This window comes from Chiloscyllium plagiosum, unplaced genomic scaffold, assembly GCF_037043375.1.
Source record: "Chiloscyllium plagiosum isolate Xiang-an unplaced genomic scaffold, Cpla_swu_hap1 HiC_scaffold_11, whole genome shotgun sequence".
NCBI classification, from domain to species: Eukaryota; Metazoa; Chordata; class Chondrichthyes; order Orectolobiformes; family Hemiscylliidae; genus Chiloscyllium; species Chiloscyllium plagiosum.
This window is the reverse complement of record NW_028270149.1, coordinates 40,256,562-40,283,451: the sequence shown is the minus strand read 5'-3', so window position 1 is coordinate 40,283,451 and position 26,890 is coordinate 40,256,562. Positions and strand designations below refer to the sequence as shown.

Genomic DNA, 26,890 nt, shown 5'->3' with positions numbered 1-26,890 from the left:
GGAGGGAGGTGGGGTTAGGGGGAATTTCTACACCCCACTGAGGACAAATGTTTAGTCCTCAGCAAAGGCCTCACCTTCATCCCTCTACGCTCCTAGATTAATGAGTTCGACACACGTCACGAACTTGAACATTTCCTCCATTGCCTCCGCCCCCGGGCCCACTTTTTCAATTAAGACTCACGCCCACCCTTCTCTCGCCTCCATCACACCCTATCCTGGCCTGTTACCCGCCCTCAATCTCTTAATTTCTAACTGCTGCCGTGACACTGACCGCCTCAACCTGTCCACCCTACCTCAGCTACTCCAACCTCTCACCCTCACAACGTGCAGGTCTCCACTCCCTCCGCTCCAACCCCAACCTCACCATCAAATCCACAGACAAGGGTGGGAGGGGTGCAATAGTAGTTTGGCGCACCAACCTCTACAATTAACCCCACCTGAAAAAAAAAGTAACTTTTTTCCATTTCCTGAGAAGTGTATGCATGCATACACTGTGGGGATATTTTGAGGGGTAAGCAATTGTATTTCTACATTACTGAATGTAATTGTTAACCATATAGTTCATCTTCATAAAATAGGCTTTGTTTTGATAAGCCCACAATCTGCTTGTTCCAATCAATATTTGGTTGATAAACATTGTTTAAAACTTGACATAAATGAAATATTTAAGTAGTCAGCTTGGAACAGAGACAAGTTCTTTTGAAATTTTAAGCTGTGACGAGTAGAGCAGTGGGACCAAAGCGACAATATGTATGATCGAGGCTGGAAGAATGTAATCAGTGCACTTCTGATGTCATGAGGGAAGGAAGGTCATTTGTGAAGCTGCTGAAAATACTTGGGCATGGGGAACTATCCTGATAAACTAGGGATTGTTGTGGAGCAGTGGTAGTGTCCCTACCTTTGAGCCAGGAGGCCCAGGTTCAAGTCCCACCTGCTCCTATTATTTCCCATTAATAATAAACACCTAATCATCAGGTGCCCACAGCACTCTTAGTATTAGTCCCCCAAAAAGTATTCCATACTCCAGCAACACTTACATTGAACACCGCAAAACTTCACAAAACATTACAAAGTGCAGCATTGCATGGATTATAACTGACAACAAAATAATCCTTGAGGTATAAGAGGTCTTACATACCGTTTCTTTCATCTGGATCTGATTAATCTTGATCCTGAACAGCTTATGTTTGAAATCATCGTTACAGGTAAATTTGTCATAGTCTTCCACATCTTTGCTTTTTGGAGTTTTGGTCAGTACACGTGCTTTGCCACATGCCAAAGACTGCAATGTCCTTCGCAACTCTCCATCCTCTGGTAGAAGAGATGTCAGTAATTATTAATTTGTTTTAACAAATATTTGAGAGATATTTTATCCCCCTCACCTTCAAAGTGCCAACGTTTACTTGGACACAATATCACAGACACCCTCCAGTATTTTGCCTAAATGGTTATTCTTACACTGAGGCCCAGAGAGCAAATGTAAGCAGGCTTGTCAAAGGGGTTTCATAACCCTAATTCTAATCACATATGATGTTAATGTATGCAGTCTCATGCCATCTTGCAAAATTCACTGGTAACAAGTAAAAATAAACCTGATTGATCTTCCCAGAATACAAAAGAAAGTGTCCCTGGAAATAACGGATGTATTGGTGGTATTCTTCCAAACTTGTACACATGCTGGAGCAGTTCGTACAGATTGGAGGGTGGCAAAAGCAGTCCCGATATTTAAAAAGGGACGATGAGAAAGCAGAGTATTAGAACCTAACATCAGTAGTGTGAAAATGCTGGAGGCCATAATAAAAGATGTGAAAAAACAACATTTGGAAAGAACTAAACAATCCCTAGTTTCTCAAGGTAGCATAAACAGCACAAGTTTATAAAAGGCAAGTTACCCTTAAATCTACTATCGTTTTTGGAGGATGTAACGAGAAGAACAGATAAAGGAACAACGAATAATGGTGGTATATTTGGATTTTTTTATAGGCTTTTGATAATAGCCCCACATAAGCAATGGGCAGAATTAAAGCAAATGAGATGCAAGTAATATATTGGCATAGATCAAGAACTGGTTGACAGACAGGTAACAGAAAGTGGAAATAAATTGGTCTTTTTTCAAGTGGCAGACAGTGAATAGTGTAGTACTGCAAAAATCAGTACTTGGGCCCAATTATTTATTATTTATATAAATGATCTATCATTTATATTAGATGAGGAAACCAAATACAACATTTCCAAGTTTGCTGACAACACAAAACTGGGTGGGATTGAGAGTTGAAAGGTGGATGCAAGGAGGCTTCAAGGTGATTTAGACAAGTTGAGTGAGTAGACAAACACATGGCAGATATAGTACAACATGACTAAAATGAAGTTACATACTGATGTGAAAAACAAAGGCAGAGTATTATTTTAATGGTGATACACTGGGGACTGTTGATGTACAAAAGGATCTGGGTATTCTTGTACACCAGAAAGGAGACAGGCAGGTGCAGCAAACAATCAAGGCGGCAAATGGCCTTAGCCGCAAGAGGATTTGAGTTTCGAAGCCAGATGTCTTACTGCAGTTATACAGGGCCTTGGTGTGACCACATCTGGAGTATTATCATCGTCATAGATATCATAGAATCCCTACAATGTGGAAACAGGCACTTTGGCCTAACAAGTCCACACCGACCCTCTGAAGACTACCCCACCCAAACCCAATTCCCATTAGTTGACATTTACACCTGACTAAAGCACTGAACCTACACATCCTTGAACACTGTGGGCAATTTAGCATGTCAGTTCACCTAATCTGCACATCTTTGGACTGTGAGAGGAAACCAGAGTACCCATGAGGAAACCCATGCAGGCATGGGGAGAATGTGCAAATGCCACACACAGAGTTGCCTGAGGCGAGGATCGAACCCAGGTCCCTGGCGCTGTGAGGCAGCAGTGCGAACCACTGAGCCTCATGTTTGTTACTTTCTCTTTTGACTGCTTCCAATTACTTTGTTGCGCAAAAGTTGAATGATTTGACTGTGAAACACTCCAGAATGTCCCCTTACAGGATGTTTTGTGTAGTTGTAATCTTTCCACCCTAACAAATGATATACTTTCCATAGTGGAAATGCAGTAGAGGTTCACTAGATTGATTGCACAAGTAGTAAAAAGGAGGTAATGGTCTAGGCTATGCCCTAGTGATATCATCATTCTATTAATCCAGACACCCAGGTAATGTTCTCAGGAAGGCAATGACCTCGTAGTAATATCACTAGACTATTAATCCAGATGTGGAATCAAGGGTTATGGGGATAAGGCAGGAACAGGATACCGATTGAGGATGATCAGCCTTGATCGTAATGAATGGTGGTGCTGGCTCGAAGGACAGAAGGTCTACTCCTGCACCTATTGTCTATTGACTGAAGTAATATTCCAACGATCCAGGATCGAATCCTGACCTGGGAGACAGTCAAATTTGAATTCAACAAAAGTATGCAATGAAGAATCTAATGATGACCACACTGACCATCCTCAATTGTCTGAGAAACGTATCTGGTTCACTAATATCCATTAGGGAAGGAAACAGTTGACTTTATCCTCTCTGGCTTACGTGTGACTCCAGACTTACAATGTGCCTGACTCTTAACTGCAATTTTGCAATCAAGGATGGGTGATGAATGCTGGCCTAATCAACGACACCCAAATCCATGAATGAATAGCTTTTTTTAAAAAAACATGGCAGAACTGAACTTGCAGAGAGATTGATTCATCTGGGTCTGTGCAGATTATTGCTGTTGACTCAATTAACTGTCTCAGCTGAGATCATCTAACAAATAGTCTCAATTCAATATGTCTTTCACTTGAGATAATCACATGCAGTGCAGATACATTAGTCCTACATTTAAGCATTTACTTTTTGTTTCAGTTTAGAGTACAGTTAATAAATTTGAATATAACTGAATATAAATTTCTGAAACTTGCTTACCTGGTGTTTCTCTTTAACGTTTCACCCACTGTTCAAAAAGGAATATCTCAACCAGATATATATTACTGTTATGTACAGCAGGGCCTCATTTATCAGGAACATTTTATAGTCAATTTAAGTTCCCATCCACAAACAAAAGAACACAAACCTATTCCAGTAGCAGTTTTAATTTCTTCCAAACTGAATTCTTCCCCTTCATTAAACATGAGCAATACCAGAGTTTGGAAAAGCGACACTTGAAGCTCTTTCTTACCCTGTCATAAAAGCAAATACTACTTTTTAAAAAAATGTTTTTTAATCAAAATATTCCAACAATTAACCTGAATTAAAACTGAATTGTCTTAAGGTAACAGCATGCAATTTGGAATAGAAAACTTGGGAATTTAAGCTGCTATGAGCACTTTAAAATGAAATATAAATGAGTCTCATTTACATTGTGAACAATGATAATTTGAAAATGTAAACAATGTCACCAAGTGGAGTGGGGGGCAGGTCTGCAGCAGCCATTGCCGCCTGGGAGTTTACTTTAGAAAGCTCTGTATTAGACATGAATGCATTGCAAAAGTTGTATTTTTGGCAAGTAAGGAGAAATGAGGAAAATGTTACATAGTCTAAAAAATCCCTCCTGCAAAAAATGTGTCTGACAACATAATGTGTCTGACAACATTGGTTCATTTTGCTATAACAACTTTTCAGGATTGTAGCCAGTGACTACATGTAAGCCCAGCATAGGTCAGAAAGTTTCAATGCCTGAAGCAACCTGTCCTCGCGAATGCGACTACTTGTGCATTTCCAGAACAAGTCACTAGACAGTGGTCAAGAATGAAGACCATGGATTATAATTTATTGTCCAAATTCAGATGAATTGAGGCCAATCTTAACGTAGGAGACCAGACCATTGATGAGGTCAGCCTCTGCTGTTTAAACTGGAAAAACATATTCTTTTCCTCAGCACCAATCAACCACACTGCCCTGTGGCCCAACATTTCAACTCCCCCTTCCACTCTGCCGAGGACATGGAGGTCCTGGGCCTCCTTCACCGCCGCTCCCTCACCACCAGACGCCTGGAGGAAGAACGCCTCATCTTCTGCCTCGGAACACTTCAACCCCTGGGCATCAATGTGGACTTCAACAGTTTCCTCATTTCCCCTTCCCCCACCTCACCCTAGTTCCAAACTTCCAGCTCAGCACTGTCCCCATGACGTCCTACCTGCCTATCTTCTTTTCTACCTATCCACTCCACCCTCCTCGCTTATCACCTTCTTCCCTTCCCCCACTCACCTATTGTACTTCATGCTACTTTCTCCCAACCCCCACCCTCCTCTAGCTTATCTCTCCATGCTTCAGGCTCTCTGCCTTTATTCCTGAAGGGCTTTTGCCCGAAATGTCGATTTTGCCGCTCCTCGGATGCTGCCTGAACTGCTGTGCTCTTCCAGCACCACTAATCCAAAACCCTGTTTTCCTCAACAGCCAGGGTAAAAAACATTAAAAAGTTATAAAATTTTATCAATTATACACAAGCTTTGGTGGTCACCCAACTAACTGGAGCCCTGTCCTCTCTCCATGGTCTCTGGATTCTTAATCTATGTGTTCAGATTCCCCATCAACATAATGTTTGAACATTTAGCTGGGATGGCTGGAGATTTTGTCAGATTGCAACTCATGTAGTGGAAAAGATGTTTGATAATGCTGTATTTTAACACTAGCAGGGACAAAGGAGAAAACAAATATAAAAGAAATTTGTGGAAACAGCTACAAATGCATCTCAAATCTGTCAGATTGTTATTATTGCATATTAAGTACTAACAACTAGAAGCTGCAAATTTGAATATTCTACAAAACATATTCTTCAAAGTCTTTGCACAAAATGAGGATACAGAATTTAAATCTTAGAAAACCTGTCATGTATTAAATTAACTAAACAAAACTATTTTGCTTTTCACTGACAGTACAATTAAACTGTAAGATTCCTTTCCACTGCACCTGTAGGACAAGTATCAAGCTTCCATGCCAGCCATCCTGAAGCACAGTTTTACACTGGAGCATTTGTTCACAAGGAACTGGGTTAGGATTGGATAAATATATTCTATTGAGGACTCCTGGTGAAAACGAACAGAACACCTTTGTTCAATTATCATGAACTGGATTCAAATAGCTGGAGAAAGTTATTGTTTAAATCTTTGCAGATGTGAACGAACTTACTTTTGTGGGACATATTTCACGTCTTTGAGGCATCAAGTGAATTACTTCTGGAATCAAGCTGCCTATGTTGATAAGGCAGCAGCCAGGTTGTACCCAGCAAGGCCTCATACAGCAATGAGCTAGACGACCAGTTGAGCTTTGTTGGCTGTGCTCAAAAAAGGTTAAATAAACATCAGCCACGGCACTGGGAGGACACCCTTCTTCCTCAAGTAATGCCTTCTGATCTTTCAAAAACAACTAAAAAGCCAAAGACTCAAGTGAAGGGTCAGCATAAATTAAGTAACTAAATCTGAGAGTGTGGCTTAAATCTGTGTGTACAACTCTAGTTGCCCAGTTTTAGAAGGGATATTATCAAGCTGGAGGGGGTTCAGAAGAGAGTTACCAGTGTGATGCTGGATGTGGAAGGTTTGAGTTATAAAGAAAGGCTGGATAGGCTGGGTTTTATTTCACTGGGTCATAGGAGGTTGACAGATGATCTGATAGAAGTTTATCAAATAGTGACATGTATAGACAGAGTTAATAGTATTGCCTGTTTCCTCGGCTGGAGGGCACAATTTTAAGGTCAGAGAAGAAAAAAGACATGAGGCAAATATTTTCACACACAGGGTGGTTCAAGTGTGAAATGAACTTCCTGAGAAAGTGATGGATATATGTACAATTATAACATTTAAAAGACATTTGAATAAAAACATGAACAGGAAAGGTCTGGAGGAACATGGGCCAGAAGCAGGAAGGTGGGCCTAGTTTAGTTTGGGATCATTTTCGGCATGGAATGGTTGGACCAAAGGGTCTGCTCCCATGCTGTAGGATTCTATGAGAATCTCTCATTTTTTTGGAGAAATAAATTTAGCACATTAAAGTGATTTAAACATTATCAAACTCTTTCAATGTTATAGTATAATCATAAAGACTCCACAGGTGGACACTGAATTCTCTTCTCTCTTCTGCCTACCTGCCCCATTCACTGGTTAAAAGAAAATCTTGAACTAAAAAGCATTTCTTCAGTTGTACAAAAGTCATATACCATCAACAAATTAAAGTACACAAGATAGTGTACACTGAGCACAACACTGAACATTGAGCTTAGTTTCATTTACCAAACGCTTCTTCCGCTTTTAATGATTTCTGTTTTAACTAGTTGAATAACAACTTCATTTTTTAATTTTCTTTTACAGCAGTCCAATCCTTTAAAAACTCACCTCTTTAAATTCTGCTTTCAATACACAATGACCCAAAGTTGATTGCCACTGCAACTTTCTACCACTGTGCTTACCAAGATAAAATGTCTTGAAAATCTCCTGAAGTTTTACCATCTAAACAAAAAAAAAGTAAAATTATTGTTAAAATCATCCTTTTCAAGCTAGTTGTGTTCTTCTAGCTATGTATCAAGTGGCTTAAAGCTACTTAGTCAGCTTCCGGGAGTATATGAATGCAGCCCAAGGACTTCGCCATGGTCACAAGTGCTCCAGTCAGATGTTTCACCATCTAAGTGTAGGACAAGTAAGCAAATCCACATTTTAACATCAATACATTGCTGTTTTGTATCACACAAATTAAGTAGTTTTTCATTTCAGTCAATCATTCTTGAATACCCATAAAATGTGTTAAAGGATAAACTAGATTATTCAAACCTAATGGTATCAGATTTGACTTTTGGTTTGCGTGAACCTAGCTTCTCTTAATTATGGATCATTTGAGATGCTGTCAATTCCTCAGAGGGAAATTCTAGCCAGTGTTCTCAAGTGTGCTAATATGTTAGACCTGTTGGAAGGAATGTGCATGCAGACATCAGATGTGAACAGGCTAAGATTTAGCTCTTCCATCAATGCCAAATATTTTCCAATTACTTATTAACTCAAAAAACAGTCATTTGGACAACGTAATGGATTGTTGTTTCAACTGATTAGCAATCTCAACTCATATTTTACTACTTGCAGCCCTGTTAAAGTTCTGCTGAATCTACACTGCTCTGCTTGAAGACAAATGCATCTTTGTTGCAATACTTTAAATGTACAAATTACCGCAAATGTGATCCAACTCGAGCTTTATCCAGCTGCAGCAAAACTCCACCCAACTTCAACCCTTCATGCCTAACATGTCATTAGCTCTTTTTTTGCGCCCACCTTGTTCCACCTCCTACTCCCTCCCCCAACCCCCCCACCACACACCCAGATTCTCAGCAATTTGAGACGGACTAGTCTTCAAAAATATCTGCAATTAAAACTGTCATTTCTTCAACTTTTATATCAAGCCTCATTTTTTCAGAGCAATCTCTCATTTTTATCAGAGATAAATTTAGCACATTAAAATTATTTAAACATGATCAAACTCTTACAATCTTACAGAATAGTCAAAAAGACTCCACAGGTGGACAGTGAATTCTCTTCTCTCTTCCTCCTACCTGCCCCATTCACTGGTTAAAAGAAAATCTTGAATTAAAAAGCATTTCTTCAGTTGTACAAAAGTCATATACCACCAACAAAGTACACAAGATAGTACAGATATTAAAGATCTGTAACCACTATTTTCAAAAGGCAACTGCTTGAGGCAGTTATTTGTATTTTTCTGGGGCAGCTGCAGGAGGAGAAAAGTGCATGGGAACATAGAACTATTCTCCCTGGAACTGGAATATTGCAACTTTCATCAGCAAACAGGATTGAAAAGTACTTAACTTGTAAATACAAATATACATTCAACCAATTAACTGCAGCAAAAAAGACTCATGCAAAGGATAATTCCAAGGTTTATGATTTGATCAGAATTTTATTGCCGACATTACCTTACACTGATAATATAACACTCACCTCCAGGGGTAAATGAACTTCCATAGGTACATAAGTTGGCCAGTAGCCCATTGTGAGGATATTTACAGTTAACTCAAGGTTGCCAGGTATATTTTGATTCTGCATGTACTGTGAAAAAGTAAGAAGATGTCTTAAAAAGACTGATAAAGTCTAAATATTCAACCAAGTCTTTTGAGATACCGAATGCAAATAACCAAGTTTAGTATCTCTATTCCCATCTCTATTGCATCCATCAACCCTGTGAACATCGAAGTAGTCTGCATTCTGCCAATTCTGGACTCCTATGAATCTCTAACATCTCTTCAATTGTGGTCCTGCCTTCAAATATCAAGCCTCAAAGCACTGAAAATTCCCTCTTTTCAACTTTTCATCTCTTCTTCCTCCTTAGGACACTCATGTCCTTTTGATAGATTGTGTAATTTGATGTCAAGTATGCACTGATTATGGTACTGTGAAATACTGTGGGATTTTTCTACTGAAAACTCCAAATAAATGCAAATTGCAGTTGATCAAGTAGTCAATGTTTCCACCTTTTAAAACAGTGCCATGAGAATTCTGCAAACAAAAGGATCCTTTCAAACTAGGTGCTTACTTGAATATAACCAAAACAATGCAGGGAAGGGAGGAACATTCACCTTGCCTTTGTACAAACAGCGTACTGAGAAATCTGGCAGTTTAATCAAATGCATAAGTATACAAAGTTAACTTCAAAGATATGAGAACTGATCTCATTTTCAAAAATGCAGTTTCTTACTGCCAGATGATGGGGACGAGACTGAATTTTCTTTTCACTTGAGTCCTCCTCACATTGGCTATACTGATGTTCCAAAAGTGAGGTAACAACACCCTGAATTGTAATGTCAATCAATTGAGAGATTCACAGAAATTATGCAATAGCCTTTTTTTGTATATTTCTTGGCTCCAGGACAATCCACCTTTTAAAGTACTGGCATCAGTATATTAATCTAGTGTTAACACTGTCACTTCATCTGGTGGTCATGATTATACTTGTGATTGTACTATAAACAGAATTACAAGATTGCTACTGGAAATAAACACATTTTTGCTTTCCCTTGAAATATATGGTATCTTAAGAGGATTTATGTTCAACAGAGGTGGAAACAATGAATGTTAAAATCAATATGGCAGGTGAGTGGAACTTTTCAACTGGAGGATTTCTCCTGAAATACAATATTAATGGAGCATGGTGAAAAAAGAAAGGCCCAGCATGAAGGCAGTTTTAATTTGTAAGAGACACAAATAAAAAAGTACAGTACCATTTTGGTAAGCAACAAAACCCCCAATTATACACTGCCTACTAAAACAGAAACTTAATTTGACTTGCTCGGTGTTAGTTATGATTGTAAGGAAGAAAAAAATGGGAGAAGGGATTTCCCTTCCAGTTCTTTGCCAATGATTTTTAAATCTATGATGTCTTTTTATTGATTCACTTGGCAAAGGAATTATCTTTTCCTCTACTTACTCTATTAAAAGCTCTTAGAATTTCTAATACATGTTTAGTGCTCCCTTAGTCTTCCCTGCTGTATGGAGTGCAATTCCAGCTCTGCCAACCTCACCATCTAACTCAAGTCCGTTATCACTGGTATCATCCTGTTATCTTTTCCAATGCTTTGACATCCTTCCTGAAGTGCCGTGCACAGAGATTTGCAAGGTGAAATAAAACTGCCCTATTTGCGCATTCAATGTCTCTCTTTACATTGCCAAGTATTCTACAGACCTTTATAACTGCTTATATTGCACCACAGTGAAGTTTGTGAACAAAATTAAATTTGAAATTAAAAGATTTTTGTAACATTAAAAATAATCATAAACCTTCATATATATCAGTCATGGAGAGAAAAGAGAAAAGTTGAGTTGAAGTAAAGAGAGAATGCTTAATACTGCATGAAACAGTAGCTGAAGTAACATCACATTTGGGCCTTGAATAAATTGAAAGAGACTAATTAATAATTTAATAATAGAATCTCCTGCACTAGGCCTTTAAGGCAACAAAATACAATATATTGTTAGTAAAGATTAATAAAAAATGTTAAAATTACACATTTACTGCTTGATCCATTTAAAATAACGTGATACCTGTTTAAACTGGATCATAATATCTTTTGAGAGCTCCATGTCTCGAAACATTCCTTCCAGTTTGCTGGTGAACGCAGCTCCACATTCTTGAAAACAAAACCATGGATACAATTGTACACTATCCAACAACTGAGCATTTTCAGCTTTTTGCTTTTATTACAGGTTTGCAGTTACCACAGTACATCGCTTTTGAAGGTATAGGTACTCATTGCTGCAAGTGTAGCATTAGTTTCACAATGACTTGATAGGTTTTAAAAAGCCAGTGCAACCAAATCAAAATCTAATTCAGCCAAAAACTGACAAACATATATATTCCAATCAGTGCCACTCAAATAAACATTGTTTTAAAAGCAAGCCCCACCCAGAGAACTAAGACCATTAACTGACAAAATTAACCTGGATTGGGAGTCAACTGTGCTCATTTTCAAGAAACCTACGATTAAGAGGTATTGCTTTTCAGTTCAAAAGACTCGATAGGATTTTTTTTGTAAGATCACATTCAAAAGGTTAAATTACTAAGAAATTACTGCCATCCCAAGTACCCCAATATAATCAGGTAATCACAATGCCCATAGTAGTGAAGCAAGCCATTCAGCCCACCGAGTCCACACTGACTCTCCGAACAGCATCCCACCCAGACTCATCCCCTAGCCTAACCCTGTAACTTGCATTTCCAATAGCTGATCCACCTAGCCTGCACATTCCTGGACACAATGGGCAATTCAGCATGACCAATCCACCTAATATGCATTTCTTTGTGACTGAGAGAGGAAACTAGGGCACCCTGAGGAAACCCACCCAGATACAAGGAGTGTGTCTGTGTGGAGTTTGCACAGTCACCGGAGGTGAGAATCAAACTCAGGTCCCTAGCGATGAAAGGCAACAGGGCTAAACATTGAGCTATTGTGCTGCCCTATTGGAAATGGTTTTCCAAATTTTAAAAAAACTCCAATAAAATAGTATTACTCAAAGGCAGATTCTATTTTGGGATAGATCCAACTCAATAGATTACCTTAACTGTATCGACTTGCCACTCAAATACATTTGTACATATTTGAAATTTTTTTTTTGCTAAAAGTCTACATTTTTACCTTTGCAAATTTCCCTGGCTCATGGTAGATATTGTTCTTAGAAATACACAAACGAAATTGAGCAAAATCCCAAGAGAAAATAAAATACTTCAAAACTGCATCCATTTTGCTGCATGTGCCAAAAGCAGAAACCCTACTCAGTCAGGTTTAAAGCAGACAGCATCCTCTCTGTAGTAGCCAGAAGATCGCAGCAAGTAATGAAAAGTCTTTGAAATTCTGCCAACACATCTACTTTTCAAGAGCAGTTAGGGATGGGTTATGGACTTGATCTAACAACACCTACATTTCATGAAAAGGATAAATTGTTGTTAAAAACACAAAAAATGCTCATTAGCTTAGGAATACCATAGCTTTCAATTAGGCATTTTACAGTCTTTTGAATTCCATCTGCTTCCCTACTCCCTCGTCTCTCCCTCTGTCTTTGCCCACCCCCCTCTCCCTCTGACGATACCCCTCTCTGTCCTTCACCTGTCTTCCCTCCTACCTCTCCACCCATCCCACCCTCCTCTCTCCCCCATCCGTCTCCCCACCCTATCCATCCCATGTCTCTCTCAGTTTCTCTCCACAGATGCTACGAAAACCTGAGTATTTCGAGTTTTTCTATTTTTATTTTAAATTTCCAGCATCTGTAATTTTTTTTTTATTAAAGCTGTTAGCTGACTAGCTGAAATCTCGTGACAAATGCTGCTTTTACAGCTAAATAGCAGCAGACTTTCAAGATTGACATATCTGATAGCACTTGACATGTCTTTCACTGACTAACCCAAGAGCAGCTGTTGCCTACAAGAAATACTTGTAGGCAACCCCAAACTAGACTTGGGGTTGCCTACAAGAAATACTTGTAGGCAACCCCAAACTAGACAGCACCAAAAAAGTATGAATGCAAAGCACTGAGCAATTTAAAAATATGCCATTAAAATAATCATTTGAGTTTTCAAAACAAAACAAGCAGCACAAGCAGGTGCAACCAGACAATAGTTCTTTTTTGTTACATCTAAGACTGTTTAAGAAAAATTTAGAATATGGTAATTGAAGAAAATTCCAGTTCTTTATATGGCACCAGTGCTTTGAAGTATCCAACAATTATCAGTAAGGCAGTTTCAGGAAAATCAGAATTGTATGCAACTGATTAAGTTAATGATTAAGATAAACCCTGACACACTGATTATATTTGATATAGTAGCACAGGCTTTATTCAATCAAGTGTGGGATAATAGGACATTAAAATGGATAAACAGCTTGTTGAAAATGCAAAACTGAGAGGATTATCATTAATAAATGATTACAATTTGAGCATGGTTTGGAGTGGCCAAAAGGGAACTTGAATGGAACCATTCTTAACTTCATGAATGATATCAAAGTGTGAGAGAGCGCGAGTATTTCAAACTAAACAACGAGGTAGGTCATCTTAGATTGCATATAATGTTGTGCATACAACTTCAGAAAACTTCAGCACATTGTGTGGTTGGTGGAACAAGACTATACACAAGGTTACATGCAAGTGTAAAAGGAACAACAAACTTAAACACATGCAGTTTAGGAGACAGGCAATGCTGCCAAGATCAACATTTGTTGCCCATCACAAGCTGCCCTTAAGAATGCAGTGATATGCACTCTCTTTAATTATTAGTCACTGGTTTAGTCATCATAGACAAAAGGTAGGAATGGAAGGCGGCTTTTCGGAATGGAGGGCTGTGACTACTGGCGTTCCACAGGGATCAGTGCTGGGCCCTCTGCTGTTCATGATCCACATAACTGATGTGGAGGAAAATGTAGCTGGTTTAATTAGCAAGTTTGTGGATGAAACAAAGATTGGTGGAGTTGCGGATACTGAAGAGTATTGTCAGAGGATACAGCAGAATACAGTTCGGTTGGAGGCATGGACAGAAAAACGGCAGATGGAGTTTATCTGGACAAATTGAAGTGATGCATTTTTGAAAGTCACGACAGATGGAAATTATACAGTGAATGGCAGAACCCTTAGGAGTACTGATGATATTCAGAGACTTGTGGGTGTGCAGGTCCACAGATCACTGAATGTGGCAGCGCGGGTAGATAAGATAATAAAAAAGGCCTATGACACAATGCCCCTTCCAATGAAGGCAAGCAAGTATAAAGACAGACAAATTACACTGCAACTTTATAGAACTTTAGTTAGGCCACAATTGGAACACATCAAATTTGGGGGTGGGAGTGACGGGGGGGGGGGGGGCGGAGAGAAGAGATGTGCAAAGTACGTTTTCACACCAAGGGTGCAGTGTGCCTGAAACACGCTGCCAGAAGTGTAAACAATCACAAATAGCAGTTTTCAAGAAGCACCTGAACGAATGCATGAACAGGAAGGGAAAACGGGGACACAGATCCTGTAGGTGATGGCACTTTTAATATAGCAGGGCAAAATGTGTCAGCGCAGGCTTGGAAGGCCAAAGGGGTTGCTCCTGTGCTCCACTGTTCTTTGTTCTATTCATACATCTTAGCTTATTTTGATTCATTCATGGAGCAAGGGCACTACTGTTCAGCAAATATTTATTGCCCACCTTTAACTGCCCTTGAGGAGGTCATGGAGTGCTTCATTGTTCAACCGTTGTGATCCACCAGGTATAGGTGCTGTTAGGGAGATCCAGGATTTTGTCAGAGCAATGAAGGAATGGTGATCTAGTCCAGAGTCTGGATAATATCTGACTAGCTCTAGTTCTGAAGAAAGGTTATGGACTCTAAACATGAACTCTGTTTTCTCTATTTCAGATGATGTCAGACCTGAGTTCTTCTGGCAATTTCTGTTTTTCTTGGTTCATATCTGACTTGAGGGGAACTTTCAGGTGTGGTTTCCGTGCAGTGACTGTCTTGTACTTCTAGGTGATGATGGCTATGGGTTTGGGAGGTGTTGTTGAAGCAGCAAGGGTGAAATTCTACTGAAACATATTCTATGTGGTATACATTGCCACCACTGCACTTTTATCATGGAAGGCCAATCAAGTGGGTTTTTTAGTTCTGGATGGTGTCATGATTCTCAAGTGATCTTGTTGCTGTGCACATCAAAGCAAGTGCTTTATTGGCGGTGGGCAGACTTTGGACAGTTTACTTGCCACAAAATATCTAGCATCTGACTGGCTTTTATAGCCAGTGTTTAGGTAATAGTCCAGTTCAACTTCTTGTCAAAATCAACCTCAGGATAATTACAATGGGGAAGTCAGCAATGGTGATATCATTAAATGCCATGGGGAAATGGCAAAATTCACTCTTGAAGAAGAGGGTCATTGCCTGGAATTTTTGTTACTCAAAACCAATCAGCCTAAACTCAAATGCTATGCAGATCTTGTTGCATATCAACACCAACTGCTTCATGACTCCTTTTATTGGTTTGCTGAAGAATGAGAATAGGCTGACGCAACAGGTAATTAACTGGCATTTGTTTGCACTGGGCAGGTTTCAGTGTTAGAGCTTTGCTGGACAAGCTTGGCTAATTTTGCAGCACAAGTCTTCCATACTATTACTGGAATGCTATCAGGTCCCAAGTGGAGTAAGAGACAAAAATAGAAATTGCTGGAAAAGCTCAGCAGGTCAGGCAGCAAGTGTGGAGAGAAATCAAAGTTAAGGTTTCGGGTCTAACTGGTTTTGAGGAAGGGTCACTCAACCCAAAACATGAATTCTCATTTCTTTCCACAGATGCTGCCAGACCTGCTAAGCTTTTCCAGCAATTTCTATTTAATTGTCTCTGATTTATAGTATCTACAGTTTTTATTTTTCCCAAATGGAGTAAATCAGATGAGCTGAAGATTGGCATCTGTGATGCCAGGAACCTCAGGAGGGGATCAAGTATCCACCTGGCTGAATATTGATGCAAGTTCTTCCCCATCATTTGAGGAGGAAGATATTTGTGGAGCCAGCTCCATCTGCCAGTTGTTTGATTGTCCATCCCACTCTCAGCTAGATACAGCTGAAGTGCCATAACAATACTGTCATGCATAGGTGCATCTGGAAGAGAGAGAGACTGGTGAGACAAAGTCAAATATGTTTTTTCTTTTTTATTGGTTTCTCACCATCTGTCACAACACCTTTCGGGGACAGCCAGCTTGGTTAGTAGTGGTGATACCAAGCTGCTCTTGGTGAGGGACACTGAAGTCACATCTCAGAGTGCATTCCGTACCTTGCCACCCTCAGTACCTCTTCTAATGGCGAAATATCGATTGAGAATGGAGAGTTTCCAATAAAAGAATAAGTTAAGATCAGGAGTAGGCCATTTAGTCCCTTCAGCCTCCTCTGCCATTTAATGAAATCATGGCTGATCTAATTGCGACCTCAACTCCACATTCAGGAGGAGACTTGCCCAAGAGGCTTCATGGGCTCTGGAATCACTATTAAGGATGCCCAGAACAACTCTCTCCCAAATGTAAGCCATTGTAAGCCATCAAGTGTAAGCCAACTTTGATGGGTCTGTCTTGCTGGGAGAGAGGACACACCCAGACTTGATAAGGTCAATGGGGCTGATTTGCCTGTCATTTCAATGCCTAGGTCGATGCAAGGTAGTCTGTCAGATTTTATTCCTTTATTTAAAACTTTGTAGCAGTTTTGATACTGTGATTTGCTAGACCATTTCGGAAGGCATTTAAGAGCCAAGCACATTGCTGTGATTGGAGACTCATTGGGGGGGGGGGCACTTGTAGGCTATAGCAGCTAAGTATAGCAGATTGCCTTTTCCAAAGGGCATTTGCAAATGGGATGGGCTTTTCCACAATCAACAAAAGGTCTGTGGTCACCATTAGTCTGGGCCTCTGGATTACTACTACAGTAACATTACCATTCTGCCACCCTCTCACTCAAGTGCTTCAATATGGAGAATATGCACGGCTGGCTGGTTTTGATTTGTTAGTCAGTTTTCTGGTGAATGTGACGAAAATGGAGATAGAGAGAGGGGAATTACACAGAAGTCAACAAGTTATTGATAAGTTAAAGGAAGTGAGCATTTCATATTGACAGCCTAGACTGAAAACCAAGAAAATAAGAAGAAACATACCTATGGAATTCACTTGCTCATCATTCACATGCAAGTGAATCAGAACAAAATCACACACTAGCAAATGAGTAACCAACTCAAAATGTGACAATAGCTTGGTGTACAGAACAATGAGTTAGTGAAAACCGACACATTCATTTACACATTTGCAGAAACATTCATGTTGACCATGAGGTGGCCCCAACACAAGAATAAGGTTTCAAATGCCTGGCAGTTTATAATTAAATCCAAATAAAAGGCAATGAAGCACATTGTCACTTATTTTGGCATACCTATACTTGAATAGCAAACCTTTTCAACTTAGGGTTATGAACTGCCAGTCTAGATGTTTCTCTGATTGATGAAAATAATTGTGAAACAACTTAGCTGTGAGAAGCGCAATAAATAACAAAATCATACCAAAACTTCATAAATCAAATACATCAATGGACAAGGAACAGTAATATATATGCTAGTGAAGCAAACTCACCATGTTTCAATTTGGACAGCATTGATTTTTCAGCATCTACTGATGCACTCTTTCCAACCAACAGTCGCTTTGCTAAGTCCTTCTTATAAAAAGCCTCAAATACGTCTTTTCCTGTTTTAAAAGAGCAAAAATTTAATTGATTACATATGAAAAGAAATGATTCAAAGACATCTATTACTTTCTTTAGCTAAAATCTGGAATGTTAATCATAACACTACATGATAATTCAGTGAACAAAAAGGCCTCAATCAAACTAAATACACATCTATCAATTTACAAGCAACATTTTTTCAAGTATCCAACAAAATATTTTATAAAGATAATTGAAAATAAAACTTCTGAGACAAATTAGAAGATTAGGATTAAATGGGAAGACACAGGATTTTACCATTTGCATGTAATTTGCAACACAAAAGAATATTTTAGATGAAACCTATTCCTCTCATGTGTTTACCAGTTTTCTTTCCTATTGAAGACATCGGATTCCTTCTCGGTATCACTTTTCCTTAGAACAGAGAAGGCCGAGTGTAACTTAATTGAGTCATACAAAATGGTGAAGGATTTGGACAGAATTGACAGGAAACACCGGTTTCCCCTAGTGGCGATGGCAGTTTCTGAGGGGCAGATTTAGGACAATTGGTTGAAGGGTTAGACAGGACAAGAAGAACATTTTATTCACCTATGGTGAATGTCTGGAATTTTGGCTGAGGCCAAAACTCTTGAGGCATTTAAAAGAACCCTGAATCCGTATCTGAAGCATTGTAACCTGCGAGGCTTAAACCAGATGCTGCAATGTAAGAAGAGAAAGAGTACCCACTTTATTCAGCCAGCGCAGACACAACAGACTGAATGACCTCTTAGGCAAAAGTGAGGACTGCAGATGCTGGAGATCAGAGTCAAGATTACAGTGGTGCTTGAAAAGCACAGCAAGTCAGGTCGCATCCCAGGAGCAGGAAAGTAGACATTTCCGGCAAAAGCCCTTCATCAACAATGAGGCAGGGAGCCTCTGGGGTGGAGAGAAAACTGGGAGCGGGTGGGGCTGGGGAGAAGGGAGCTAAGAGTGCAATAGGTGGATGGAGGTGGGGAAGAAGGTGATAGGTCAGAAAGGAGGATGGAGCGGATAGGTGGGAAGGAAGATTGGCAGGTAGGACAGGTCGGCAAGTACTGAGGAAGCAGATGTGGCTCTGGTAGCGAGTCTGTTTCAGGACATGGTTGAAGAGCTTCAGGGCAGAGGAGATGACCTGGGGGTTGCAGTGAGAGGGAGACTCACTGAGATCTGTCTATAAAGATCTCAGTCAGTTTCTCTCTCACTGCAACCCCCAGGTCATCTCCTCTGCCCTGAAGCTCTTCAACCATGTCCTGAAACAGACTCGCTACCAGAGCCACATCTGCTTCCTCAGTGCTTGCCGAACTGTCCTACCTGCCAATCTTCCTTCCCACCTATCACCTTCTTCCCCACCTCCATCCCCCTATTGCACTCTTAACTATCTTCTCCCCAGCCCCACCCCCTCCCATTTATCTCTCCACCCCGGAGGCTCCCTGCCTCATTCCTGATGAAGGGCTTTTGCCCAAAACGTCGATTTTCCTTCTCCTCAGATGCTGCCTGACCTGCTGTGCATCGTATCTTTCTTACAGTTCTAATTTCACAGCAATCATCCGCTGATACCTCAATCAAGTTACTAATCACCACACACTCGTCAGTACTTGCTGGCAGAAAAAGCAATTGTTGTTATAGCTGATATTAGCTATGGTCAAGAAAGTTCTGCTCTGAAGAACTCTTTAGTGCTGACCTTTAGTTTTACACAACAGTGACAGAAGTGTAGTAATATTTAAAATCCATGTTATTTCATAAGTTAATAGCAATTTCACACATACCATAAATGAACCTAAATATTATCATAATTTTGTCCAGCATCTTCTCAAGTTCTTCATCTGTAGCTTCTTTATTGCCAGCTCGAAGCTTCGAGTCTACATATTTGGCTGAAACAGAAAAAGCACAGACCTCTTTAGGTTACTTTGCAAGTTCAGTACTGAGTTACGCTTTGAACCTAGGATTTCTTTATACCGAATCCATAACACAAGTAGCAAGTCATTCAACACAACTGGTCGGTGCGAAATGATTCATACTTGCTTCTGCCAACCTGATCAGTAAAGAGAAGCAAAAGCCTTCCTTTCCTTGTTCCATTATATGAACACTTGAGCCTACTTAAATGCCCCTTTTGTTGTTCAAAGACTCTTGTTCTATCTTCCGCAACTGCCTCCCACCCCTCCCCATACATACATGAGAGCTGCTTTTTAAACAAGGTGTCAAACCCATGAGGAATTTAAAAAATCCCTATGAAGTAACTTCCACCTTTTTTGGAGAACACAGCTTCAGAACAGCTGTTCCATCAATGGATTTGCATGCTTATCATTTTCATGTTTATTATTTTTAAATTATTCTGTCAACCAGTTTAGTAACAATATCAGTCTGTACTAATTTATGTTTTGATGTGTTGCCCCTCTTCGATTTCCAAACAATATTTGACCTCATTACTCCTCCTAATAAAACATACCATTCCCCCATGTCTTTCCTGAAATTAATCCATTCATTCTACAAAATTATTGATGCCATTCAAATTTTGTTATATTCATTTGTGTTAATTATCTGTTCAATTTAGTGTTCTCAATTTTGAAACTGTTGTGATTCTCAAGACCAAATTGTTAATGTAGTAAATCATGAATCAGTAGTTGGACCCATCAGCAACTCCTGTGGAACATCATGTTCTACCTTCAGCCATACTGTGTGCTACACGTAGAGTTTTTTTTATCCATTTTGTTAAGCATTTCCTGACTCCATTTGCTTCAATCTCGAGTCATGCTATGTAATATCTTATCAAAAGGCTTTTGAAGATTCACACAAATACCTACTGCATTATCCTGGTTTACTGCAAATTTACATATTTGATCTTTCTTAAAAAAATTAAATCTTACTACTTTCGTCTTTCTTCAGAAGACAGTGGTCTTGCACTGCCACATAAACACCACAACTCTAGCAACTCTGTAATCATGCTTCACTCACAAGCTGAGGTGGTGCGCTTTTTGGTAGATAAGCCAAATAAGCAAATTTGAGATTGATTTAACAAAAACTGAGATCTGGGGTCAATTTTCCAAACAAATAAATGGTAAGCTTTTCAAAAGTTGTTCTGAGTTTTACATGTTCAATTTAGAAGGGAGAACAAGAGAATAGACTATTATTTAAATGGAAGAAAAGCTGCAACATAAAGAGATTTGGGGCACTTATGGTCCTACTGCCTGCACTCAGCAAAAAACTATGTCTATATTCCTTTTAAAGAAATCAAAATTCTGAAGTGTCACACTTTAGTACATGGTTTGTCCCAAGAATGGCATATTCACACTGCAAAGAAAAAAAAACAAGCAGGCTCAAACAAGCACTCAAGTTACCAAGTACCTAATGGCAAAGAGCCATTCCTTTGCTGGATGTTTCAGACTGAAAATTTACTCAGAGATGCAAATATGTCATGAGTTTGATACCCACTGCTTTATTTATGAAACACAGCACTCTTCACTATTCATCACACAGTCAATATGGAACCAACGGTTATATTTAGAATCTTCACATCGTCATTCCCTCCTTCAGTCAAACTCTTTGGCACTGCCACTTTTAGATTTGTCATAGAGTATTTTACACAACTACGTAAGCATGCTTCCAATGAGGTCAATCATAAGCAGGAAAAGGAGATTTCCACTTAGATAAAAATAGTCCTGAAGCCAAACAAGGCACATCAAGTAATAGAATAAACTAAAATTAAACAAATAAAATCTCAAAAGACCAGATATCAAGTGACAGATACAAAGGTGGCTCTGCAGTCCATCAGAAAGTGATAAATATTAATCAAAATCTTTCATATTTTAAAGATTTGATTAATTCATCCCTTAGCCTTTAATAAAAAAAAACTCTGTTGATCTTTCCTCCTGTACAGCCATGCATTTAAATAGTGCCCCTGAACGTAGGAAAACAGCTCAGGTTCTTCACAGAGGTGTACTGTCAAGTTCACAAATACAACATCATTGGACAATTCTATTTTAAAATATTCCTTTGAATCGCAGAGAAACAGACAGCTTTGCAAAAAGAGTGGTGAATTCTTGGTAAATTCCTCAGTCTGGAGGATTGCCTGTATCACATTATGTTGTCCTTGGTTGTTTTTGGAGGGGGGGTTGTGGATACATTGAAAGTCAAATAAAACCACTTGAGGTGTGATTTGCATCTCTCTCAGAACAGAGGAAAGATGCAGTAAACTGCTGCTGTTGGGAAACAGACTTGCAATTGCAATTGAAGAGAACTGTAATTCTCCCAGGAACAGGCTTTTTCTATTCTGTACAGAATAAATAGGAGCTCTACATTGGAAAGACTGTTTTCTAAGAGACAATGAAACTACTTAACTATGGGAATCTTTAGAATTCTGGTTTCAAAAAATTCACAGAATTGTCACAGCACAAAGTGGTTATTTGACCCATCATACCCATTCTGACTTCATTACCTAGTGCCAATCTCCTGCCTTTTCCCAGATCTCAGCATACCATGTCCACCCAAATAGGGCTATCGGGACCGTCATTACTTGAAGTAGTGTGGAAATATTTGAGGTGCATCTTGCTGGTGTTAATGGCATCCAGAAAAACTTAAAGTGCAATGATAATTGAAGGACTCTAAGTTTTGACTGGACCTAGCTACCAATGGTAAACCTCTGCTGGAGAGCTAGCAGTGACTTTGAGACAGCCTTCAATGCTGCATACCAGATGGAAGCTGCATACCACATGCAAGTCATAGAGATGTACAGCATGGAAACAGACCCTTTGACCCAACCCATCCATGCCAACCAGATATCCCAGCCCAATCTAATCCCACCTGCCAGCACCCGGCCCATATCCCTCCAAACCCTTCCTATTCATATACCCATCCAAATGCCTCTTAAATGTTGCAATTGTACCAGCCTCCACCACATCCCCTGGCAGCTCATTCCATACACGTACCATCCTCTGTGTGAAAAAGTTGCCCCTTAGGCCTCTTTTATATCTTTCCCCTCTCACCCTAAACCTATGCCCTCTAGTTCTGGACTCCCCATCCCAGGGAAAAGACTGCCTATTTATCATATCGATGCCCCTCATAATTTTGTAAACCTCTATAAGGTCACCCCTCAGCCTCCGATGTTCCAGGGAAAACAGCCCCAGCCTGTTCAGCCTCTCCCTGTAGCTCAGATCCTCCAACCCCAGCAACATCCTTGTAAATCTTTTCTGAACCCTTTCAAGTTTCACAACATCTTTCCGATAGGAAGGAGACCAGAATTGCACGCAATATTCCAACAGTAGCCTAACCAATGTCCTGTACAGCCGCAACATGACCTCCCAACCCCTGTACTCAATACTCTGACCAATAAAAGAAAGCATACCAAACGCCTTCTTCACTATCCTAACTACCTATGACTCCACTTTCAAGGAGTTCTGAACCTGCACTCCAAGATCTCTTTGTTCGGCAACACTCTCTAGGACCTTACCATTAAGTGTATAAGTCCTGCAAAGATTTGCTTTCCCAAAATGCAGCACCTCACATTTATCTGAATTAAACTCCATCTGCCACTTCTCATCCCATTGGCCCATCTGGACCAGATCCTGTTGTAATCGGAGGTAACCCTCTTCGCTCTCCACTACACCTCCAATTTTGGTGTCATCTGCAAACTTACTAACTGTACCTCTTATGCTCGCATCCAAATCATTTATGTAAATGATCAAAAGTAAAGGGCAAAGCACCGATCCCTGTGGCACTCCATTGGTCACAGGCCTCCAGTCTGAAAAACAACTCTCCACCATCACCCTCTGTCTTCTACCTTTGAGCCAGTTCTGTATCCAAATGGCTAGTTCTCCTTGTATTCCGTGAGATCTAACCTTGCTAATCAGTCTCCCATGGGGAACCTTGTCGAACACCTTACTGAACTCCATATCGATCACATCTACTGCTCTGCTCTCATCAATCTTCTTTGTTACTTCTTCAAAAAACTCAATCAAGTTTGTGAGACATGATTTCCCACGCACAAAGCCATGTTGACTATCCCGAATCACCCTTTGCCTTTCCAAATACACTTACATCCTGTCCCTCAGGATTCCCTCCAACAACTTGCCCACCACCGAGGTCTGGTTCACCGGTCGATAGTTCCCTGCTTATCTTTACCGCCCTTCTTAAACCTCCAGTCTTCCAGCACCTCACCTGTGACTATCGATGATACAAATATCTCAGCAAGAGGCCCAGCAATCACTTCTCTGGCTTCCCACAGATTTCTCGGGTACACTTGATCAGGTCCTGGGGATTTATCCACTTTTAACCGTTTCAAGACATCCAGCACTTCCTCCTCTGTAATCTGGACATTATGCAAGATGTCACCATCTATTTCCCCACAGTCTATATCTTCCATATCCTTTTCCACAGTAAATACTGATGCAAAATATTCACTTAGTATCTCCCCCATTTTCTGTGGCTTCACACAAAGGCCGCCTTGCTGATCTTTGAGGGGCCCTATTCTCTCCCTAGTTACCCCTTTGTCCTGAATATATTTGTAAAAACCCTTTGGATTCTCCTTAATTTTATTTGCCAAAGCTATTCATGCCCCCGTTTTGCCCTCCTGATTTCCCTCAAGTATACTCCTACTTTCTTTATACTCTTCTAAGGATTCACTTGATCTATCCTGTCTCTACCTGACATATGCTTCCTTCTTTTTCTTAACCAAAAGCTCAATTTCTTTAGTCATCCAGCATTCCCTATACCTATTAGCCTTCCCTTTCACCCTGACAGGAATATACTTTCTCTGGAATCTTGTTATCAGCTTTCGAAAGTTCTTGTCTAATGCAGTCAAAATTGGCCTTTCTCCAATTTAGAACTTCAACTTTTAGATCTGGTCTATCCTTTTCCATCACTATTTTAAAACGAATAGGGTTGAAGAAAGTTAGTTTTTAAAACAATATTGCACCAGTGACATATTGCTCCACAGCAGTGATAACAACAGACAAAATGAGGAAACCAAATAAAAAGGAGATATTAGGAAGTCTGACCAAAGGTTTGGTCAGTGGTGAATGTTTAAGGAGGGGAAGGGTGGTGATGGGCAGGGAAACTTTGAAATGGAATTTCAGGGATATCGTAGTTTGGAGGATTAGACCAACAGATAGGTGAATTTTGATGCAGAGAAGTACAAGTAATTACTTCTGGGAGGAAGAACATGGAGACATTTTTAAAAAGTGCAATTCTAAAAGGAGTGAGCAGGACCAGAGGAAGCTGAGTGGTGAAGTGTATCAATCATTGATGATGGCACGACAGGTTGAGAGAGTAGTTAACAAAGCAAAAGCCATACTTTAAACAATACATTTGTAGAATACAAGCAAATAAGTTGTGTTTATACCCAGTCTGAGCACTACACTTTAGAAAAAAATCTAAAAGAGAGCGGGTCCAGAAAAGAAAAAGAATAGCTCCAAGAATGATTCAATTCAGTAACCTAGATCAGGGTAACTTGGCACTACGGATCCAAATTGACTGAGTGGTAGGAGACAGAGGATGTGGTTGTTTGTATGACTGGAGGCTGGTGTTGTTCAGTTGCATATCACAAGAATCAGTGCTGGGCCCTTTTTGTTCGTCATATAAAGGATATTAGTGAAAATTTGAGGGCGGGTGGTAGATATTAAGCGTAATGGGGATGCACTGGATGTTGCTGGGATTGAAGTACTTCAGCTATGATAGAGACTTGTTTTCTTTGGAAAAGAGAATGCTAAGGAGGTACCCAGGACAAGGAGGATAGCAAGTAGCTGTTCCCTTTAGTTGAAGGGGATTTTAAAGAGAAACACAGTCGTTCAGAGGAAACGTTTTTTCTACCAGAGAGTTGGGGGAATCTGGACTGGACTGCCTGGGAATAGGTTAGAGGCAGGAGACCGCCACCTTCAAAAAGTAGATGGGATAAGCAATGAAAACATTATAACATTCATGGCTTTGGGTCAGTTGCTGGAATGTGAGACTAGTGTAGATGGGCCAGCACAGAATGGATTGGCCAAAAGGTCTCTTCTGCGCTTAATGACTCTCTCTCTAATTAGTGAGGTTGAGACTGGTTGCCTTGGACATGGGAAGGTTATAGGAAGATTTAATCAAGATATTCAAAACTAAGGTCTGGATGGAGGACATAGGGAAAAATGATTCTCATTGGAGGAAGGATAGAGAACCAGAGGGCAGAGATTTAATTAGCAAAAGATGCATTGGCAACATAACAACATTGTTTTTAGTCAATAATTGGTTAGAATCAGAACTGCACTCCCTGAGAACACAAAGATCACAAGATCAAGACCAACAGAAAAATCTACAACTGCAACTCTGAACACATTAACAGACCTGACAAGACCAATGCAATGATGCTCAAAAATTGTAAAAATTCAAGTACAAAACATGCCAAACATAAAAACCCAAATGTTTAAGCGAACATTGCAAGCTCACAAACAAGCACAGAAATACAATATGAAGTATTTTAAAGGCATGATTTACAAAATGAACAGAAGATGCATGCCTAACTCAACTTATAATTAACTTTCTAATTTTATTTATCTAATTGCCCTCACCAGCATGTTCTCTCTCCCACTCCATATCCCAAATCTTTAGAGGTCAAAATACTTCTGCTACACACAGAACACATTATGCTTAAAAGTTACAGTTGACAGTCATCACTTCAAATAGCACCAGAGAATATTAAATATCAATTACAAACATCACACACTCACGCACTTCAAGCCAAGTAATGCTGTTGTCATATAACACTCACTTCAAGTAACATTTGCCTGTCACAGATATTATCAACCTCGAAATACCTACCAGATACAAGTGAAATGAATAAATTTTTTTAAATTAGCCTACAGACCTGGGGTGGCTTGGTTAGCAGGGCAGGACAGGTTACAAGACTGGTCTCAACGTCAATGGATTGCAGCAGTTATAGGAGGCAGCTCTCCACAACCTGCTCAAGTGCACTGAGGGAGGGCTGAGAAACATATCAGAAATATTGGGAAATAGAGGTTTTGGTGAGAGGGAAAAACTGAAGGAAATCTGAGTTGGGAAATTGGGGATGGAGAAATTAATAGACTGCAAGTCAACAAATCCACAGGGTCTGATAATCTGCATACCAGAGTACTTAAGGAAGTAGCCCTAGAAATGATGGATATATTGGCATCCACCTT

The 26,890-nt window shown here is 39.9% G+C and overlaps 1 protein-coding gene across 4 annotated transcripts in view; it reads right to left on the bottom strand.

Annotated features, from left to right (window-relative positions):
* Positions 1 to 26,890, bottom strand: part of cul4b (cullin 4B) — an 86,913-nt gene that overhangs the window by 5,403 nt on the left and 54,620 nt on the right. For 3 of the 4 annotated variants that reach the window (XM_043704821.2, XM_087991984.1, XM_043704822.2), the window contains exons 12-18: positions 19,517 to 19,621; positions 17,642 to 17,752; positions 11,068 to 11,153; positions 8,971 to 9,078; positions 7,366 to 7,479; positions 4,113 to 4,218; positions 1,139 to 1,311 (exon numbers count right to left, since the gene is read on the bottom strand). In XM_043704821.2, the coding sequence (XP_043560756.1) occupies positions 1,139 to 1,311; positions 4,113 to 4,218; positions 7,366 to 7,479; positions 8,971 to 9,078; positions 11,068 to 11,153; positions 17,642 to 17,752; positions 19,517 to 19,621 (803 nt within the window). Of the gene's footprint in view, positions 1 to 1,138; positions 1,312 to 4,112; positions 4,219 to 7,365; positions 7,480 to 8,970; positions 9,079 to 11,067; positions 11,154 to 14,727; positions 16,134 to 17,641; positions 17,753 to 19,516; positions 19,622 to 26,890 lie in introns of those variants that run through there. The other variant, XM_087991985.1, reaches the window with a different exon arrangement.